Genomic DNA, 15,056 nt, shown 5'->3' with positions numbered 1-15,056 from the left:
TGACATGCCAATTAAGGGGCTAAAACTTCAACCTAAAACTGGAGGCAAGGAAAACAGTCACAGTTGCGCTGTCCCTACAATCCCCTGCTGTTGCCCCAAGTATCTTACGGTCTATGAGGGTCCCTGAGGCCAGGCCAGTTGGGCTTACCTAAGGCAGCCCTACCTGGACACCCAGGCACTGCTAACCCTAAGCCCCTCCAGATTCTAGGACCTGTCAACACCCAAACTGTAAAAGCTGATTATATGCCCAGCGCCTAGCCTGGCCTGGCTCAGGCTTCAGTCCCCTCCAGAGGGGAGCCCATCGGGTAGCCAAGGGGGCAGGAGCTCATTCTTGCTGGCAGCCACTCCCAGAAGTGACCCTATTCTGGGGCCTCTCTGTCATTCTTCTCACACTGAATGAGCCTTAGAGACAGCACTGGTTCCACCATGGCTGTAGAGCTGGGGAAGAATGAGGAAAAAGTCAAGTTTGCTTTGAAAGGGAGAGGAGAAGCCAAAGAAGTTTCCCAAGCTGGCCTGGCCTTGTGGTCATGAGACTAAAGCGCGAGCTCGGCCGGCCCCGTGGAGCTGCCATGGAGAAATATCCTGCCTTCCCTCAGGTCAGTGGAGGGTGCCCAGCCCAACCTCACCTCTTGTCCCAGTGCCACCTGATGCCGACAGGAATGCCAGTAAAGCAGAAGGGTTTCAGCTGCTTTATTAGAATTAAGGAAATTGCAATCACTCATGACCAGCCACACACAACTTCTTTATCCCTTGCTCCTCTGAAATGGAAGCTACTTCACCAAACCTCCCCCTCCAAAATGCCTCCACCCTCACCCCAATACACCAAGAAACTTGAGAACAAAAAGGTAGCGCTTCATTTCCTCCACTGGGCAGCATCCAGAGAAACTCCCCCAACCTGGAGGCCCCCCCACTATTCAGAGCCCACCTGCCATCATCCAATGTTCTCAGTGACAAATCCACCTTCCCCAGAAGGAAGGGGGGGGACACCCAAAGTCACATTTTTTCAGTTCTGCCAAGTCATACAGTAGAAAGTTACAAACTGGTGATCTTATGTCTTAACAAAGCTCTCAAAAGAGGACCAGACTCCCACCCATCTCCCACTCCAGCTGAGCTAGATATAAGAAGCAGGAGTTCTGGGAGGAGACAATTCTGTCTTCTCCCCAACACAGGGCATCACCTTCTTTAGCCCAAGTCTAGATAGCAACACCCTTGAAAGTCTCATCATTCACTTGCTTTGGGACCATCATTATTTAGTCCACTGCAGGTAGTCTGAAGCCTTCCTAGCCCAGCTCCATTATAAGTCCACTGAAGTCTACCTTTCATTTCAGTTTTTAATGGTTTATCTTTTGGGAGGTGCGGTTGGGATGCCTCAACACACACAAAGGAACTTCCATCTAGGCTCCAGAGTGGCCTAAGCCAGAAAAAAAAGAAGGAAAAGGAAGCTGGAGGTGGGTCAGAAAAAGCAGGACTTAATTTTCCCTCCACAGACTTGAAGGGCAAACAGTAATGCTTTAGTGTGTCCCCACTAAACTGAAGTGGACTGGACTGGTTTGTTTTTATTTTTTAATCTTGACCTTGGAACAAAGCTTCTTCAGAATAGGACTCATGCAGCAAAGGGTAACTGGGGGTGGTGAAGGAGCTAGTATCACAGGAGGCCTTCTCTCTCAGGTTTCTGGCTCAGGCAAGAGAGGACTTTAATTGCAAGTGCAGGTGGGAGCCTACCAAACTGTACCATAGGATCAGCAGTCACGTAGTGAGAGCAATTCCAAAGAAGTCTTTGGAAAAGGATGTGTTTAAAGTCAACCTGGGTAGCAATGTATGAGGCCAGAGGGCCAGGGCACCACAATAAAGAAGCAAAAATTCACAGGAAATCACAGGATGCCACCTGGGTCCATTAGACCCCTTTTGGTAAGCCCCCCTCCAGGGATGCAGTGGCACCATTGACCCTCAGCTTCCCTGGTTACTCCAAGAGCTGGAAGGAGGACCTGGGATCTTACAGGGGTTCTTCCTTCTGGGCTTGAAATCCCAAGGATGGGGTAGAGAGTGGGATCAAACTCCAGGGGCTGGTTTAATAACAACTCTATGCTGACTTTCGAAGATCTAGATGAAATGGCACAGCAAGCAGAAAAGGATCATGGGAATTCAAAGTCTTGGCATTTTGATCAAATGATGATTCTATTCATGAGTAAGCCAAGGGACTGGTGTTCAGGATTTTGCACCTGGCCACATGGTGCCAACTGTATAAAGGCCTTAGGCTCCACAGTCCTGGAAAGACACCTTTGCCAAGCGTTCTGTATATTCCTGGGCCAGTGGAGTTAAGCACCTGAGTTTCCATTTCACAATCCAGGCTAACCAAGATGAGCAAACCCTGAGAAAGTGTGAGACAACTGAAAGAGATTCCCAGAATCCCACACACACCTCCCCTACCACGGTCTTGTCTGAGGTGGTTCAAAGCAGGTCAAAGACAGGACTTTCCCTTTTCACCCGGGTAATCGGGTTTGTTAGTTTTTGGTGGACTTGAATCTCGATAAAGACCACCAAGTCTGGGACACCTTGGCTTCCTGCTCCTCCCATTTAATTTTCCATGAGAACACTGCTGTCCAACAGGCAGCTGCTTTGATCTCAGCAGCCTTTAAGGGGCTCAGACCCACTATTATCCACTGGGTCCTGAAGTGATGAGTGTTCTTTTTAAAATCATTCACAGGGTAGGGATGGAGGGGTAGGGGAATGAAAGGGTAGGGCTCCAAAGACCTTTGAAAAAACTTAACTCCAGTGCTGCGGGGACTTTGACCCATTCCTTTAAGTCTACAGAGGGCAAGCAGGATTTCCATTAAGTCCCAACAACACCCAAACACATCGTGGCCAAGTTCATACAAAAACACCCCTTGCTTCAGAACCGTCCCCTGAAAGTGTCAACCAAACCCATACCTTGGAACAAACCCCTGACTGACAAAGGTGGCTTCAGTCAGTGGGACCAAAGATGGCCTCGCCTGGCCTTCCGACTGAGGTTTCACTTTCACCTGAAAGAGCCCAAAAGGTAAAAGTAGCAGGAAAACCCCTGTACATCATGTTCTCTGTCCACCACTGAGTTTTTTTCCTCTCTCTAGAACAAAAACTATGAGATTATACTTGGGTGAAAACAAAACTTGGCGAAACAATGCTCCCTGGCCCACTCTGTTCAGCACCTCTGAAAAATGATTACATTACTCTATTTTTTGCAAGTCAAGGGCAATTAAAAGCATGAAACAACCCAGCACTGAAATATAGGCCAAGACAACAGCATGAAAAACCCCTTTCTTTCTTATAGTTGAGTTGCCTAATCTGTCTAAAACCAACATCCCTCTCCCCAGCCCCAGCTGCTCCATGGGCTGCCCCCTGGGGAAGCATAAAGGGGTACCCAGAATGGGCAGTGGGGAATGATTAATGTGATGAGAACAGCTGGAAGGCACGGGCTCACGACTGGTGGCAGAAAGGCATTTGGGTGAACAGCCCCATGGGCATCATCATCTCCTGACAGTTGTCACTCATGCACTCATGTACCCTGGGCAGCGGGTACATGCTTCTGCTAACAGGAATGGCACTGCTGTGCACTCAGTACTGTCCCAGAAGCTACAAGGAGGTCTGAGGTCCCCTTCAAGCTGACAGTCACACTGAGCAGAAGATCTAACATCCCACAAAGGATGCCAACAACTATCCACATAGCCCTTTAAAATGGAATCAACAAATTAGTTTCCTAGAGAGTAGAGACTGTAATGATGGTAATGCAAGGAGTAGGGAATAAGTTAAATCCTTACTGGAACTGCCCAGGAGAGCTGTGTCCATATAACTTTCTCCCCTGCCCATTTCCAACAGACTCCATGATGCTCTTTGAGCCTAGGTAGAAGCATTGGCAGCATGGGCCTGACACTCACTCTACAGCTCCATCCAAGGGACTCCATCGCAACCTAGGCCCATGTGCCATGTTACCAGCCCTGAGCACATCTGTAGGATTCAGCAATGACCTGAACTTCTCTTACTCTACTCTGCTCCTACTTAAATACCCACCCCCTTCACCTGTTCCATTCCCAAAGCAGACAGGAACCAAGGGGGAGGTTCCTCACACTTGCTTCACCCTTGCCACGCCCCCCCCAAATGTCAATGCCAATGCCAATGCCATTCTTCAGAGGGCAATGACTGGTGGCACTAACATGCTGACTCCCTGGCTCTTATTTTAAGGATTTTTGCCAGACACAGCTTTTCATTAGGGACCGAACATCCTTGTAAGTCTGGAACATGAAAGATATTTAAAATATTATATATATATAATATATATATTTTTATTATTCACCCGTTAACTCCATAATATGCCAATCATGAGCTAGTTTTCAGCAGTTACATTCCCTTGATCGTGGCTGCATGAGGATGTAATGAATTGGAAAACAGAGACCAGAGAAGCCGCCAGAGGTGACGGCCTACGCCATTGTGATACAATTGTCAAAGTCAGTGGCTGTTTGGTGTAGCTGGTTCGGTTCTGTTCCCTTAGCTGGGGATTCTCGCTTCCATGAAAATCAGACCAACAGCGGCGGGTTCCATGTCCTGCTCTGAATTCTCAGTGGCTTTGTCCAATTTTCATTGGCAGCTGATTACTGCAACACCAGTCCAACCTAGGGCAGCCAATTAGAAAGAGGTTAGATGGATGTTTCCCAGAGACCTGAGCTGTTCCCACCGCTATCCTGAAGATCCAAAAGAAATTCAATTGGCACAAAACTAGCATGACTTTGTGGGAGGGAGGAAACCTGCTTGGGGAACTGGCCTGACCTATTATTTTGACAGGAAGGACTAACACTGATATTATGGGACTTTTGCAGCAAATCTCTTCAACAAGGATTTACACTCTTTATTAAAACGTCAGAAAAAAGTGCTGGTTCTGGGTCCTACAGCAACACTGGTCAGGAGATAAAATTCTTCCGCTGCCCTTTTAAAATGCTGACTGACCAAACCACTCCCCCAGCAGCAGGGAGGGGCAAGGAGAGTAGGACCTAGGGAGAGGCTCCTGGGGATGAGACTTGGGGAGAGGCCAATAACCAAAGGCAGAGGGAACTGAACCCCAACCAAAGCAGCACCTGTAGAAGACAATACAGGGAGGTCTAGTGCTCCTGACAAAGAATTTGTAGGCCTTCCAGGGTGCCTCATTATTCACAGGAAACTCAAATGCCACCATGCCTAGACTTATCACAAATTATCTATGTGCTAAGGAGAACAGATCTGCCTGGTGTGCAAAAATGAACTTCCTCACTGCAACTCCCTTCATACATGGGGTACCCTGGGTAGCCATTTACTTCGCTTACACCTAGGCATGCTCCATGGCCATGGCTCTGCTCCCAGGGCAGCTCCAAAAAGCTCATGTGGACTAGCCACTAAAGTCCTAGGTCCTCTGGGCTTCCTGAAATGACCCAGAAGGCCCTAAAGAAGGATGAGGTAGCTCACCTGGTAGCAATACCCTTCCTACTTTGAGTTCTCTCTCTCTCTCTCTCTCTCTCCCCCCCCCTCCCTCCCTCTCTCTCTCTCCCCTTCAGGGATGGCCTTTACAAAAAATACAATTGGAGCAGGACTGGCTTTGCTCGTCAGGACATCAGAAAATTTTGATTTCTTTAGGCCCCAGGATGACAGTTCCTAACAAAGGCCTAGAGCTCAGAAAAGCCTGTGTCCCAGTCTATGGGGCTATCTACCGTAAGGACTGAGGAGCTCAGATACTGCCAGAGATGCCTCGGCCACAGCCTGGGCTCCTAACTCCTAACTCCAATCACCCAGAGGAGCTGCCGACAGGTTTGAAGAGCAGGGCCCATGGGTGCTTACCTTCTCTGCTCCCATGCTGGGGCATTTCCAATTGTAGAGATAATACTGCAGGTTGCCATCCCCGATTCCAAATTTCAGCTTCTCCAAGAATGTTTTATTTTCCATGAGATCCAGTGCGTTGAATACATCGAATCCTTTCTGTGCAGGTGGCAGCAAGAAGTGAGAGGAGTGAAAAGAGGAAGGCTAGCTAGGCCAGAATAATTATCCTACAATATTGTTTTCATCATGCCATTCTCTTGTTCATCATTTATTGGTGGCTTCCATTCGTCTAGAATATCACAACCAAACTTTTTGGCCTAGAATTCAAAGCCTTCAATCATCTGGTTGCTCAGCTTTCTGTGTTTTTCATTACTTCCCCAGCAGCTTCTTCCCTCAAACTGATCTCCTTAATATCACAGGCACAAGGCTTGCTCATCCTGGGCCTCTGCTTATGCTATATTCCCTCTACCAGAATGAAAACCTTTCTCCCTTATAAACCCATGTGCAAGATCAGACTCTAAACTCCCTTTAGTAAGGATCTCTCTAGACTCTGTTTTGATCAGTCCTCTTGTCTTTATGTCTTAAAAAAACCTCATATTAAGTGTATGATTTTGTACTTGGTGACATGCTGCTTTGTAATTGTTCTTAAGTCATTTCATAACATGCAATTGGTTTCCCAAATTAGATGCCCCACAAGTTCAAAAGCAAAGGATTGCGTTCTTTCTCTTTCTGGCACGTGCTCCCTAACAGTTCTCCATACTAGACTTGGCACACATACACACAGACTGAGCTGGGGGACCTACTCAGCGTCTCAAGGAAGCCTGAGCTACTATGCACACTCTCATCAGAAAAATGACTCACCAAGATAGAGACCAACCTGCCCTCTCCCACGATGGGGAAGATGGTAGGAGAAACTCTTTATTCTCAGGGTAGGCCTGGCTATTCAGAATCCTTGGCAGCACCTCCCGTGAGAACCAAACTCACTGAAATAAATCAGGAGGGATTCAGAGAGGCTTTCAGTTTGGAAAGTCCTTTTCTAGTTTTTGGAGGACTGCTTAGAAAACAGCTGTGATCCTACCTAAACAAGGCTAGAAGATGTCCCGGGCTGTAAAGCCTCCCCTTTCCTGCCAGCAGCTATCATCCTGGAGCTCTTGAGTGTCGGGCCCTGACTGCTCACCCACCCCTGCCTCTGCCAGGCCAATTCCTCACCAATTTGGCGAGGACCAGAGCGTCACTCATGAGGTCTAGAAGTGGGGTCTCGGTGTGAACGTTGTAAAAGGAATAAGCAGCTTTCAGGCTCTTGTGAATCGGGTGGTTCATGATGGTGGAGGGCAGAGTGTAGAAGCTCAGGAAGTCCGTCACCTCACCATCTGCATTCTGAAGGAAGAAAATGAAAACGGTCATACGTGGCAAAAGTGTGAGCCCCAAGCAAAACAGACTGCCCATGGTGACTTCAGGCGAGAGCTGGGAAAAGGAGTCAGGCCTAACTTTCTGGGCATGGTCTCCAGCTCTCCCTTACCCCATCTGGGAAGGGTAGGGTCTAGACCAGTGGCCCTTTTGTTTCCCTGGCCCTGGGAAACAAAAGTCTCAGATGATTTAAACCAGGGCCAGGAGAGACAAGGCTGCATATCTTACCTCTAATACTTGTTAGGGATCATGGCTGGGGAGACTGCATGAAATAGTGACAGTAAAATGCTGCTAAGTATAGAAGGCAGGTCAGGTCTGGACTCAATCTTATGGATTTCAGGTTAAATTGGGACCCAGACCCGCAAAAAAAAAAAAAAAAAAAAGACCCAAATTTCTAGAAAGCTTTAAAACAGGAGCATCTTAACCTTTTTTGGGGGGGGGGGGGTGGTACCAAGGACCCTTTAGTCTGGTGAAACCTATGGACTACTTCTCAGAAGAATGTTTTAAAAAATAGAATACACAAGATTACAAAGGAAACTAAACGTACTGAAACAGTTATCAAAATATTAAAAAAAAACAACAACATAAGAACCTCTGCTCTAGAATGAGCCTAGTGTCTCCAGGGTTGGGCCACTATCCCTGCCTCACACCTGTCTCATATCAATTCAGACTTGTACCACTAGGGTTAGGCCAGAACCAGACCAACCTTGGGCACAAAATGAATTCAGCATTCATCTGGCTTGCTGAATTCTAATGCTTGTCACCCAGGAGAACACTGGTGGAGGCCTCAGAGGGCCAAAGATCATGGACCATCCCTCACCTCCACCACGAAAGTGTCAATGATGTTCTCCTGTGGGAAGAACCAGTGTTCCACCTCCTCCTGGCTCATGACGGGGGTCAGGTGGAATTGCTTCAAGTAATTGGTCAGGAGTTGGTGCACCACTGGAATGTCCTTCTTTTCCATGGGTCGCAACCCAGATGTTTTTGGAGTCTGAGGGGAGAAGACATGGTCAGATGGGCTTGTAGGTTTCAAAGAGAACCTAACACTAAGTTCTGTTTGCATCACCCAGAAATCAGATGTTGCCACAGGTATAATGTGGTGTTGTTTGGTTGTGTCTGATTCTCCATGACCCCATTTGGGATTTTCGTGGCAAGGATACTGGAGTGGTTTGCCATTTCCTTCTCCAGCTCATTTTACAGATGAGGAAACTGAGGCAAGCAGGGTTAAGTGACCTGCCCAGGGTCACACAGCTAGTAAATGTCTGAGGTCAGATTTGAATTCCAAGACTCCAGGCCTGGTACTCTAGCTACTGCGCCACCTAGCTGCCCTACAGTAGCTGACGAAAAAGATGTCAAATTCCTCTCAGAGCTAAATCTTTCCATAGTTATTTTCTTTGGGACAACTTCTTAGCAGAATGAAAAGGTGGAAGCAAATGCTATACTGTGATGTGTTTAGTGCCTTTGGAAATGGATCATGACCTTGGTTAGGTCCATCCATCTGAAAACGATTTGGTGGAGTTTACAACTTAGTCATTCTCAGTGACAGCCTGACACAACCTGTTTTCCCAAGACCATAAACTATTTTTTAAGATATCCTCCTTAGATAAGAGGCAGCATGGCACAGTGGATAAAAAACTGGCCTTGGAGCCAGAAAGACTTGGGCCTAAGTCCTGCCCTTGACAGGCAACTCTCCAAGACCATGAAAGTTATAGAGAAGGTGCTGACCTGCATCTGAAGAGGGAGGCTCCTTACTGGGAGTTCCCTATACTAATGAAACCACAGCTCCAGCCCAATTCTATCTCCTAGGTTTTGAAATTCTCTGCTACATCAGACCTAATTCTGACTCTCTGGGAAGAAAAAATCTATTCCCAGATCTAGGCTGGAGCTCCTACAATGATACCTAAAGTTCTATGCAGATCAAGGATACAGAATAGCAATGGTGGAATTTCAAATAGATGGTGAACACGAGTGACTTTTCTGAGTACTATACCCTACCTCATTGGTTCCCAGCATCTAGTGTTTGGTAGAATTATGGAAACCTACCACTAAAACAGGGGGGAGGAAAGACACATTTAGAAGGCCACCAAAGTATGTCTTCTGACAGACGAAGTGTGCTTGAACCTGTGCTGCAACTCATTTTCAGGACAGGGCATCAAGAGGCATCAGACTGGGAAGGGGAGACGGGTCATTAGCATCCGGAGTAACTCACATAACAGGTCAGGCATGTGCTAAATCTAGGTCTGCTGTTCCATCCCCAGCTTACACTACAGTGTGCATTCAAAGATACTTATCGATTGACCACTGAGTAGAAATTTTCTGGAGCCAAGATGGGGCTTTGAAACATTCCCTTTTTCTAGGATTCAGTGGCACTGGCCTCATTTTGCAAAACAACAACAACAAAAAAATCAACCAACCCTCAAGCTCACACAGAAAACATGGGCTCAAGACCTGTTCTTCACTACTAACTCAGGAGAGTGGCTTCTGTAAAATCACCAACTGTAAAATGAGAAGGCTGAACTAAATGTTCCCCAAGATCCCTTTCAGCTCTGAAACTCTACAATCCTATGAAAACTGACTGGTCACCCCCAGAAGAAAAAAGCAGGAACAAAATCTAGGGATTTAGATGCCTACTTGAAACTCTATTCATGAGCTTAATAATGTGCACTTAATTCATAAACATTTGGCTTAGTAGACAGGGAGCAATGTTATGAAGGTAGCAAATAACATAGAATACATTTGTTGGCTTGGAAATGCGTTACTGTGCATGAATTCTGTGGCAATAGATTTACTTACCAGTTTCTCCATCTTTTGTAAAAGGGAGTGGTTGGGCTATTTGACCACAAAAGTTCTTTCTACTTTGAACAGTCACAGGTTCTAATTCTTCTTTACTTAGACTAATATAAAAATGAACTGGTATTCTCTAAGTACATGGCAACTGATAGCGAGGCTTCTCTGCCATCTGCAGAACTTGGCTTTCAATCACAGCAAGCACCACCACCATCATGTTGACCAAACAGCACCTACCTCTGGTAGTCGGTATAACTTCATGGTGCGCTGCATGGTCATGTTCCTACTCAAATGTGAGAATTTCACTTCAATCAACTTCCGTGGGTTAAGGGACCGGTGCCAGTACCTGTAGAGACACAAGATGCCCATCTTTAGGGGATGCTGGCTAACATAAGAGGACAAGGACATGTAAGTCTCTAGACGGCCAGAAGATGGCATGAAAGACCCACACTCAACTTGGGATATAAACAAACATTTCCCAAGGACTGAAAAACAGGGCCATGCTTCAAAACATCAGATGGCTGTACCACATGCCACGAAACATACAGCGCTTTCTCTGTCTCTGTGTCTCTCTTCCCCAACTTAAAGACTAAAGCTCAAAAGGCAACCCTCTTGTCTTTCCACAGGAGAGAACCAACATTGTTTCTCCTGGAACTTGCGGTCAACAAAAAAGGGCAATTATTATTTCTACTTAATGCCACGTTAGCATAATTATCATCTCTTGAATTTATCTAGTGCTTTTACTTTTAAAAGGTGATTCATATTTTTTATTTCAATTTATCCAAATAAACCAATAAGGGAGTCAAATCCAAGTTTCTCTTCTCATTTTAAAGAGAAGTTGCTTCAAGTCAAGCAGCAATTTAGGGACATGGTAGGAACTGAATTCTAGGTTTTGGGAATCCCAGTTTAGGGTATGTATTGGGGCTTAGAGAAAGGAGAAGATCCTTGAGGTCATAATGCAAACACTCATCAGAACTATTCCCAGGACTGAGCAGAGTGAGATTTTTACCTGCAAGTGCCGACAGGTTTGGGTAGTACTACCCCAGCAGTGTAAACAGCCTGGAAGATGCCCTCCAAGTGGACTCTTCGGGTTATCTCTCTAATCAGCACTGGTGCCACCCGCTTGGAACGCAATTTCTTGTGGACACACAGAAAGTTGATTTCTACCATCTTCTTCTCTCTGCAGCAGGAAGGAAAGACCAAGTTCTTGAGAGAAGTAAGAGGCCTGAAGTAACAGCTGGAAATACCAAGCCCTTCTGGTAGAGAAACTTTTTCCTGCCCTTCTTTTATTAATTGATATTTAATACTGAGTAAGAATTGCTACTGTGCTTGGGTGCTGGGTGAGGAGCCAGCTTGCTGGATCTGATTTTATTCACATTTATCTCCCTTCACTTCCGACGGTCACAAAAACCACACTTCCCTGACTGGCTGGCTATCCTGCTGTCTTCCAAGGATTTCCCTGGCCTTGTTAATTCAGAACAGTTTAGGATATGTGTTCTTTGAGGGGAAGGTGAGAGAAGAGGAACTGAAGATGAATTCCATCCACCTGGAGAAATAGAACAATGGGGAAGCTAAGCTATCTGATTTCCATGGTCAATAATAATGATAATAGTTAGCATTTATATATTACTTTGATGTTTGCAAAGCATTTCACGTGTCACGGCCACATCTGTGGCCTTGGAAGTCTGTCTGGCTGTCTGGAGCCCAGTGCCCTCATCTATAAAATGAAGGTGTTAGATTAGATCACCTCTGAGGATTTCCTAGCTCTAAAGCCATGACCCTATGACTATCACCAGGTCAAGCCAGACAGGTGGGACAGTGCTGGGAATAAAAAGGACAGAGTTCAAACTTCAATTTCAAATGATCTGTACCTGGAATCTGGTATGAATCTTTGGGGGCTCACTTTGTCTTCCATTTCTAAATTTGCACAAATGAGAATTTATGGCTAGGTCAGGTCAGGTCCTTAAAGAAGTTGTCCTCTCCGTGCTTCAGCATGCCACCTTAGCTGGGTACTCTCCAGATGCTTCTAGTCACAAATGACTGTAACTGAAGCATTGCAGAGGAGAACAGAAGGTTCTTGTTATGGAAATGTCCCTAAGTTTAGATGTCACCTTTCCCTCCTCCAATGTTTCCTTGGCCCATTCTCTCTAAGGGAGAATGAGGTGAACCTGCCTGGGCAGCAGTGAGACTTACGTGTCATAGATATGGATGCTTGCAGGAATGGCACTGATGAAGCCCACCAGTTTCTTGCTTGAGATGACTCGGACTCCACAGTGCCACTGGGGGAGCCAGCCCGGGGGTCGAAGAGCCCTGGAAGGTAAAAGAGAAGACCCTGCTGGGCTGTGCCATGACTCCACTCTTAGCAGCCCACAGTCCTCTATCCAAGGGCTGCATCTCTTCAGGGGAGAATTCCCTCATGCAACTGGAACATGAGGCAGCCCCTTTTGCCAACTCGTCTCTCTTGGCTTTATCATTTCTCACTGAATTAGAGATTCACCAAGAAGAAATTATCCAATTCTTTCTCACCTACTCTGCCAATCATATCCTCTACTGACTACAAAGCAATAAATATTATAATCAATAAAGGGCCTTTGCAGAAAGGCTTCAAATTTAAATGAGAGGAAATAACTTAATCCTAAAGAACATATAGATCAAAGAACAAATCACAGAAGCAAAAGATCACTTCAGCAACATACCAAAGCTTTGGGGATGCAGCCTACTTACTTTACCATTTCAAAACAACAAATGAACAGAAGGTTCCTTTCAGTGTTTCACTGACCAACAATTCCCTATGGCTAGTGGCTAGCCATCAGTTTCCTTTAGTCTCTTTTTTTGTTTTAAACAAAAGATAAATTTTTGTATTAAAATAGCTAAATTTAAGGAAACATAAAAGCAGATGAAACATTTAGCAAATTAAACATTTTCAAGCAAACAAAGGCTCAGACATCATAAGGCATCTTCATACTCCTCAAATGATATAATGTTCCTGGGCCTGTTGACTTAGGCCCCTCTTTAAGGCTTTGCTGCTTCCCTCTCACTTTCCTCAATGGTCAGTCTAGGCCCTGGTCAACAAAAGATTCTGCTAATTAAATTAAGGCTATGAGGTCCCCATTTTCATACAATTGAGTATACTTCTTTAGCTGCTTAAAAATGGAGGGGGAGAGGGGAGGAATTCCCTTTCCTTTCCTCAAAATGGCTTTTCCACTTGTTTGCTCTTTTAACAAAACTGAGGGCACACAAACTCTGCCTTCTCCTAAGGTTCACTGTCCATTATGACAGCTTCAATGACTCTACTGATTTCAACACTCCATTCAAGGCTAAATTCTTCCTCTTTCACTCAGGCTTAGGGTGGGCAGGTGATTTGCATTAAGCACTGAAAATTACAACATAATTCTTTCCATTTAATTTGTCATTCTGAAGTGGACAGCAGTTCCTGGTGCCCAGAATCTAACCACCTCCCACTCTACCTGCCATAAGAAAGCACTCAAGACTCACCACAAAAGGAACTCTGGTGAGTAATCAAATCGGAACATGTTGTCATCATCTTCCACATAATTCTCATTCAGGAGGGTATACAATTCTTTCAGCTGAAGAGAGACAAGGGGATCTATTAAAGAGCTGTCTTTGCTACACGAGGGTCCAGGCTTGAAAACTGCTTGGCCTCCTTTTATTTGTACAAGGCTTGACACTTTCAAATATGAAGATGAAACTTTGAACTCTCTTTACCCCAAGTTTGGCAGAGATTCTAGAAACAAATGCTGTAGTTACCGATGGAAAGCTGAGGCACAGAGGGATAGAGTAGTGGTCTCAACACAGGTTAGTGATAGAGTAAGAACACCATTCAACTTGAGTTGAATCCACTATAACAAAAGAGATTTGTGAGTATTCCAATTTACTATGTGTAAATGTTTTAGGGAAAACTAATTCTCAGAAGATGGTTTTAAAAAGAATGTTCTAAGTAAAATCCAACTAATTTCCACTATACCCTGGTTACCAGTCTTTGGCCCAACCTGCTTTCCTGTGGAGTTCTTATTTGTTACCTGTTACCAAGAAACCTGAATTTGGCATTAAAATCCAGAAATGCAGAATAGTCTCTACCATTATTTCCAAAGATCCTAATGAGTAGAGATGCCTCAGTGGAGTAAATATGCTTTGGGGAATTCAGGGTAACATGAGGGCAGAGAGAAACCTTCATAAAATAATCAGTCAGGTACAGACTAGGAGGACAAGGGGGAAAAAGACATTTGAATAAGGCAGCAGAGGAAGATGGCATTCAATCTATCAGAAAAACCAAGACAAGTTCACAAGAAGTCTTAGGAAGTCCCTGAGCAAAGCATAGAATATACTTTGAATCTCAAGTTTCTTTGCTTCAGCTGTGAAAGAGGATTTCCCCAAAGAAGTCCTGAGTAAAAGCAATCTCAGGATGGTTCTTTCTCTCAGTTGGGGTTAGTTTCAGGCGTTACCCACTCTAAATATTTGCTAACTGGTTGGCTAGGAGACAGTCAGCTGGGTCCAAGGCCTACTTACCACTCCTCGATCCCCTAGGTCCAAGGCATCCCAGGTGAAGCCCTGGGGCAGGGTATAGGGCTCTTGACGGATGTTGTCTTTGTCAGGTTCCACGGGACCATGGGTATTCACCACTTCTCCTACAAGAAGAAAATTGGGATAAGCCTTTCTTCCTTTGTGCCAATTCATTTTGAGTCCCCTTGGCCTCTGGTGGGGTGGGGGGTAGAAGAAAGGTCTCAGCTCATAATCAGCTAAAGTAAGTTACTCATGTTTCTGATCCAGGAGCACACACTGTATCCCTGGAGTAGTAGCCAACTCCATAGCTATTCCTGGCCTGGAATCCCAGGTTGTCATGCCTTCACCTCAGGACAATTATCAGGATTCAAGATGGGTGAATTTTTAAATCCTTTAAAAATGTCCCTTTAGTAACCAAATAACAAATATTTGTCTCCAAAAACTTGGCATTTTCTCTCTTGGTCAATTTGGAAACTGCTCAATCCCTCTACCCCAGCCTACCACTCCAAGAGGATTTAGAAAGACTT

The 15,056-nt window shown here is 45.4% G+C and overlaps 1 protein-coding gene across 1 annotated transcript in view; it reads right to left on the bottom strand.

Moving 5' to 3' along the window:
* Nucleotides 1-675: 675 nt before the first annotated feature.
* Nucleotides 676-15,056, bottom strand: part of NMT1 (N-myristoyltransferase 1) — a 55,684-nt gene continuing 41,303 nt past the window's right edge. Inside the window, exons 4-12 of the mRNA XM_027872886.1 lie at nt 14,536-14,654; nt 13,504-13,595; nt 12,202-12,318; nt 11,018-11,188; nt 10,246-10,354; nt 8,042-8,212; nt 7,024-7,191; nt 5,836-5,973; nt 676-4,643 (exon numbers count right to left, since the gene is read on the bottom strand). Of these exons, the coding sequence (XP_027728687.1) occupies nt 4,623-4,643; nt 5,836-5,973; nt 7,024-7,191; nt 8,042-8,212; nt 10,246-10,354; nt 11,018-11,188; nt 12,202-12,318; nt 13,504-13,595; nt 14,536-14,654 (1,106 nt within the window). The 3' untranslated portion in view covers nt 676-4,622. The remainder of the gene's footprint in view (nt 4,644-5,835; nt 5,974-7,023; nt 7,192-8,041; nt 8,213-10,245; nt 10,355-11,017; nt 11,189-12,201; nt 12,319-13,503; nt 13,596-14,535; nt 14,655-15,056) is intronic.

Source organism: Vombatus ursinus, unplaced genomic scaffold (assembly GCF_900497805.2).
Source record: "Vombatus ursinus unplaced genomic scaffold, bare-nosed wombat genome assembly UNPS02014801.1, whole genome shotgun sequence".
NCBI lineage: Eukaryota > Metazoa > Chordata > Mammalia > Diprotodontia > Vombatidae > Vombatus > Vombatus ursinus.
This window is presented reverse-complemented; position numbering and strand designations above follow the sequence as displayed.